This window comes from Oncorhynchus nerka, linkage group LG11 (genome assembly GCF_034236695.1).
Source record: "Oncorhynchus nerka isolate Pitt River linkage group LG11, Oner_Uvic_2.0, whole genome shotgun sequence".
Classification (NCBI taxonomy): Eukaryota; Metazoa; Chordata; class Actinopteri; order Salmoniformes; family Salmonidae; genus Oncorhynchus; species Oncorhynchus nerka.
In genome coordinates this window covers 17,969,289-17,975,334 of record NC_088406.1, presented here as the reverse complement: position 1 = coordinate 17,975,334, position 6,046 = coordinate 17,969,289, and the positions used below count along the sequence as shown (strand labels likewise).

At 48.7% G+C, this 6,046-nt stretch overlaps 1 protein-coding gene across 1 annotated transcript in view; it reads left to right on the top strand.

Annotated features, from left to right (window-relative positions):
- Window positions 1–1,345: 1,345 nt before the first annotated feature.
- Window positions 1,346–6,046, top strand: part of LOC115136592 (frizzled-4-like) — a 6,735-nt gene continuing 2,034 nt past the window's right edge. Inside the window, exons 1-4 of the mRNA XM_065024270.1 lie at window positions 1,346–2,059; window positions 4,052–4,581; window positions 5,434–5,579; window positions 5,706–6,046. The exon at window positions 5,706–6,046 is cut by the window's right edge and continues 2,034 nt beyond it. Of these exons, the coding sequence (XP_064880342.1) occupies window positions 1,795–2,059; window positions 4,052–4,581; window positions 5,434–5,579; window positions 5,706–6,046 (1,282 nt within the window). The 5' untranslated portion in view covers window positions 1,346–1,794. The remainder of the gene's footprint in view (window positions 2,060–4,051; window positions 4,582–5,433; window positions 5,580–5,705) is intronic.

Below are 6,046 nucleotides of genomic sequence, written 5' to 3'. Positions count from 1 at the left end.
GGTTACTGCAGACCAGTGGTTACTGTAGACCAGTGGTTACTGTAGACCAGTGGTTACTGCAGACCAGTGGTTACTGTAGACCAGAGGTTACTGCAGACCAGTGGTTACTGCAGACCAGTGGTTACTGTAGACCAGTGGTTACTGCAGACCAGTGGTTACTGTAGACCAGTGGTTACTGTAGACCAGTGGTTACTGCAGACCAGTGGTTACTGTAGACCAGTGGTTACTGTAGACCAGTGGTTACTGTAGACCAGTGGTTACTGCAGACCAGTGGTTACTGTAGACCAGAGGTTACTGCAGACCAGTGGTTACTGCAGACCAGTGGTTACTGTAGACCAGTGGTTACTGCAGACCAGTGGTTACTGTAGACCAGTGGTTACTGTAGACCAGTGGTTACTGCAGACCAGTGGTTACTGTAGACCAGTGGTTACTGCAGACCAGTGGTTACTGTAGACCAGAGGTTACTGCAGACAAGTGTTTACTGTAGACCAGAGGTTAGTGCAGACCAGAGGTTACTGCAGACCAGTGGTTACTGCAGACCAGTAGTTACTGTAGACCAGAGGTTACTGCAGACAAGTGGTTACTGTAGACCAGAGGTTACTGTAGACCAGAGGTTACTGCAGACCAGTGGTTACTGCAGACCAGTAGTTACTGTAGACCAGTGGTTACTGTAGACCAGTGGTTACTGTAGACCAGTGGTTACTGCAGACCAGTAGTTACTGTAGACCAGTGGTTACTGTAGACCAGTGGTTCCCACCCAGGGGTACTTGGCCTATCCGCAGGGGGTACTTGAGAAGACTCATTAGACTATAGGCTAATATACATAAGGGGGTAAATCAGGGGTACTCCATGAAGAGCATCATTCCGTTGGTGGTACAGCAACCGAAAAATGTTGGGAACAGCTGCTGTAGACTACATCCATTAGAATGTCATGAACACTAAAGTTGAAGAGCTGAAGATGTGAGCCTGTGGTGGAGATGCAGCCTGTTTTTAAGACCATTAGTGATTTAAAAATACCAATACAACTATCCCGTTTCAGGAGCGAGACTGCCTTTTATTTCTAAAAATATGGCCAATAAAAATATGACCCAAGGCCAAAATAAATACTAGTTCTGTTCTGGATTTCGTCAGAAGAACTGTTGAGTCCGCTCTCTGATTCTTAACATGAGAAGAGAGCCACAGGCAAAATCCTCATCATAAAACCCCACCCTTTTGAGTACTGTTCCGCCTTCTGATTGGCTTCTGAGACCTCTCCTGGCCGCTGGTTGGCTGTCCCTCGCGAGACAGACGGAGAATTTGTTCTTTACGGAGTGGGACGGAAGCGCCAGGGCAGAACACTCAGAGACCGACCAGCAACCTGTCACCACAGCGTATAGAGCGCAGACCTAACAGAGTTACTATATCGGGAAACTGGAACGGACAGGGCTCCGGGATGTCTCGTCCGTGAGAAACCACATAAGGAACTATCGAAACAGACACTGCAAAGCGAGGCAGGAGTTTTAATTGCAAGGAAAATCTGGATATAACAGTTCCTTTAATTATTGCCGTTGGATAGGTTGTTTCCAACTTTGCTTGACGGGTCGGAGTGGACTACCAACTGTGCTTCCAGTGGAGAGTTTCGTCTTAGCTAGACAGGAGCGGATATATAAACAGCCGCTGACCGCGCACTCTGAAGTGGACTAATCTTTCCCCAGCACCCGATGGACTAGCCTACCAGGCAACGCCCGGAACCCAATTAGTTGATCAATTTGGATTCTTAGCGGGATTACTTTGGACCTTTCCCCCCTCGTAACAATGAGTCGGGCTGTGTGCACTCTTGCGGCGGTAGCGCTCTCCCTCGCGCTGCTGTGCGGTCCAGGATCCATTGGTCTGGTGCGTGCATTCGGCGACGAGACAGAGGAGATGACGTGCGACCCGATACGCATCGCCATGTGCCAGGACCTGGGCTACAACGTCACCAAGATGCCCAACCTGGTGGGCAACGTCCTGCAGTCAGACGCCGAGCTCCAGCTCACCACCTTCACACCACTCATACAGTATGGCTGCTCCAGCCAACTGAACACACACACACACACACACACACACACACACACACACACTTTTATATTTGACCTTTATTTAACTAGGCAAGTCAGTTAAGAACAAATTCTTATTTACAATGACAGCCTAGGAACAGTGGGTTAACTTCCTTGTTCAGGGGCAGAATGACATTTTTACCTTGTCAGCCTGGGGATTCAATCCAGCAACCTTTTGGTTACTAGTCTAACACTCTAACCACTAGGCTACCTGCATATATTTGACTATCCTTGTGTGAACCACATTGATTTCCATTAAAAATCTAAATTTCCCCTAAACATAACCCTTACCCCTAATTGTTACCCTAAACCTAGCCCTAAGCCTAAAATAGCTTTTGTCCTCGTGGGGACCAGGGAAATGTCCTCACATGGGAGAATTGTCCTTGTTACGATCCTTGTGGGGACTGTGGCGGATTTCCGGTACCCACACACACTCTAGCTACTCCAGCCGACTAAAGACACACACACACACACACACACACAGGCTGGGATGGTTCTCAGGCTGGGATGTGTGATTGAGCAGGCAGTGTATAGTAGAAAGAGAGCCCATGGCAGGGAGGCAGCCAGTCTTGGTTCAGCAGCACAGGGCAATGAGATAATACATATCTGAGGAGAGGGCCAGGCCAGCTCCACATGGCAACAACAATACTGCCCTCAGTACTACTCTCTGTTAGGCCGCTTGTCTGCCTGAACCACCATGAAGCTGGAAATTAAATCTGTCCCATTTTGTCTTTTTCATAAGGTTTTTATTGTCCTGGCTGAGATTACCAATGAGTACTGTCTTAGAAAAGAAGGTGCAATCTAGAACCAAAAAGGGTTCTTCGGCTGTCCCCATAGGATAACCCTTTGAAGAACCTCTTTAGGTTCCAGGTAGAACCCTTTTGGTTCCATGTAGAACCATTTCCACAAAAGGTTCTACATGGAACCCAAAAGGGTTCTCCTATGGGGACAGCCGCAGAACCCTTTTGGAACCCTTTTTAAGTGTAGTTATTTGTGTGGTTAGATGGAAATGTCAGGATGAATACATCCAGTGCTGTTGATATTTACTGTGGTCTACCACTCCATAGTCTGTAGACACAGCAACCCACTGGAAACTCTGTCTCTAACGACATCCCTTATCCTGACCATTGAGATATATTAACAAACATTCAGTCCATTCGTCAAATTCTAATTGATTTAAGAGCTTTTGTGGTATTATTGCGGCATTGTAGTTGTCTGGATGCTATAGGTTATTATGAGTTTGTGTTGTGATTGTCTGTCTCTTGTGGTTCAGTGTGTGAGCGTGGTATGTGAGCTATCTGGAGTGACGGATAGGAAATGGCAACATTCACATCTGAGCACAGAAACATCCCTCAGATTAGGCTCGTTCTTTCTTACACACTCTCAGACATTCATCCGAGGAAATGGAAACTAGATCTTGCACATTTGCTTTTCTAATAGGAAGAATCTCTCAGGTATCCACACACACACTTGGCCGTGAACAGTGGCAGCAGTCAGGTTACCTGCTGCGGAGGGAGGAGAACAGGCCTTCTCCAGTCCAGCTAGTGATCAGAGAACAGTAGCACAGCTCCAACAGAGAGAAGCGTCTCTGATATGGTCTCTCACCCACAATGCTGCCCAGCGCTTCCAATGCCACAGGGTAGGTAGCCCCTGTGGCCCTGAGACATTCATCTCTCCAGGGAATTATCTGTCCGACCATTCAATCACCTGTTTATTTGTTGTAGTAGCTTTAATAATCATGTTGAAATCCCTAATGGTTTCAGCACAATGTTTTCTGCCCAGTGGCTGGTTTTCCTGACTGGGCTTGAACAACAGTTCCTTTCATTTCCAGTTGTCTGAAATTAGAATAGGAAGCAGACTAAGGACCATGATGCAACATAGGGAAAGCAGACAGAGCAATGCACACAGAATCATCATAGAAACTATTTTAGAAATGAATTGATATGCAAAGATAACACCCCTCTGTCTCTCTCTCCAGTTCTTCCTGTGTGCGGTGTACGTTCCCATGTGTACAGACAAGGTTCCCATCCCCATCGGGCCGTGTGGCAGCATGTGTCTGTCTGTCAAGAGGAAGTGTCTGCCAGTCCTATTAGAGTTCGGCTTCGTCTGGCCAGAGCTGCTCAACTGCAGCCTGTTCCCCCCTCAGAACGACCACAACCACATGTGTATGGAGGGTCCGGGGGATGAGGAGGCCCCCTACCACCCGGTCCGACCCCTGCCCCCCCAGGAGGAGGAGTGCCAGGCCCTGGGGGCCGGGCCAGACCAGTATGCCTGGGTGAGGCGGAGCCACAGCTGTGCACTGCAGTGTGGGTATGACGCGGGGCTGTACCGGCGCGAGGCCAAGGTGTTTACAGACGTGTGGATGGCAGTGTGGGCGGTGTTGTGTTTCCTCTCTACCACCCTGACCGTCCTCACCTTCCTCCTGGACTCAACACGTTTCTCCTACCCTGAGAGACCCATCATCTTCCTCTCCATGTGCTCCAACCTCTACAGCGTGGCCTACCTGGTGAGGACATAGGACTTAGAGCAGGGGTAGGTCGCCTGGTACTGGAGTGTTGCAGGCACTTTATGTTTTGATTTAACTGACCTGGAAGACCAGGTGTGTTCTAATCTAGGCAACCTGAACTGATTGATTTGACTTAGAAACTTTAGAACATATACATAAGGGTGTTCCAGCCTGTGACGCCTCCACATACAATCAAGGGTAACACAATAAAGCTTGAAAGCTTATTTCCATTGTGGTCCTTTTGGAGGGGGAAGGGTGGGGGCTGCAGCAAGGTTAGTAGTGGCAACAAACAATGACAGACAAAATGGTTTGTTTCATAAAATTAGCTAATTAGTACAGTTCAATTTCCTAATAAACAACTTTGGGCAGGTGCATCTCCCTTGTCTCACATACCCCTAATATATATATATACATATACAACAATCAATCCCTAATATATACAAGACCGGAGGCATACTGTACCTACAGAGTTGCCTTCCCCTGACTTAAATGATTAAACTAATGCTTAAAACACTGGGCTGTTTCTCAATAGTTTAAATTAGCCTCCTCTTCTTCATGATCACTAATATGACAGGTGGAAGCAGTTTGTTGTAAACCTGTCCAGTCCTTTCAGCTACCAGTGGTAATGAGGAAAGTAGAACATGACAGGAAGACATGCTAGAGTACGTAGACCCAGCAATGGTCTCCTGGATGGTCTCCTGGATGACCCCTGGTCTCCTGGATGACCTGATGTCTCCTGGATGACCTGATGTCTCCTGGATGACCCCTGGTCTCCTGGATGACCTGATGACCCCTGGTCTCCTGGATGACCTGGTCCATGTCTAACCCCTGTGTCTCTGTCTTTCCCTGTAGGTGCGCCTGACTCTGGGTCGGGAGCGTGTGTCCTGTGACCTGGAGGAGGCAGCGGTACCTGTTCTGGTACAGGAGGGGTTAAAAAGTACTAGCTGTGCCATTGTCTTCCTCCTGCTCTACTTCTTTGGCATGGCCTCCTCGTTGTGGTGGGCACACACACAAACACACACACAAACACACACAAAAGTATTACACTGTAAGGAATGGATTTGAATGAAACCGTTAGAACAGTGGACTCCCAGCCTCTAACCCGTCTCTCTGCCTCCTCCCAGGTGGGTGATTCTGACTCTGACCTGGTTCCTAGCTGCAGGGTTAAAGTGGGGTCACGAGGCCATTGAGATGCACAGCTCCTACTTCCACATAGCAGCCTGGGCAATCCCCGCCATCAAGACCATTGTCATCCTCATCATGCGACTAGTAGATGCTGATGACCTCACGGGGCTGTGCTATGTGGGTAACCTACAGCAGGAGGCAGTGACGGGTTTCGTGGTCGCCCCGCTCGCTGCATACCTCCTCATCGGCACTCTGTTTATCTGCGCCGGCTTGGTGGCCCTGTTTAAGATCCGCTCCAACCTGCAGAAGGACGGGGCCAAGACGGACAAGCTGGAGCGTC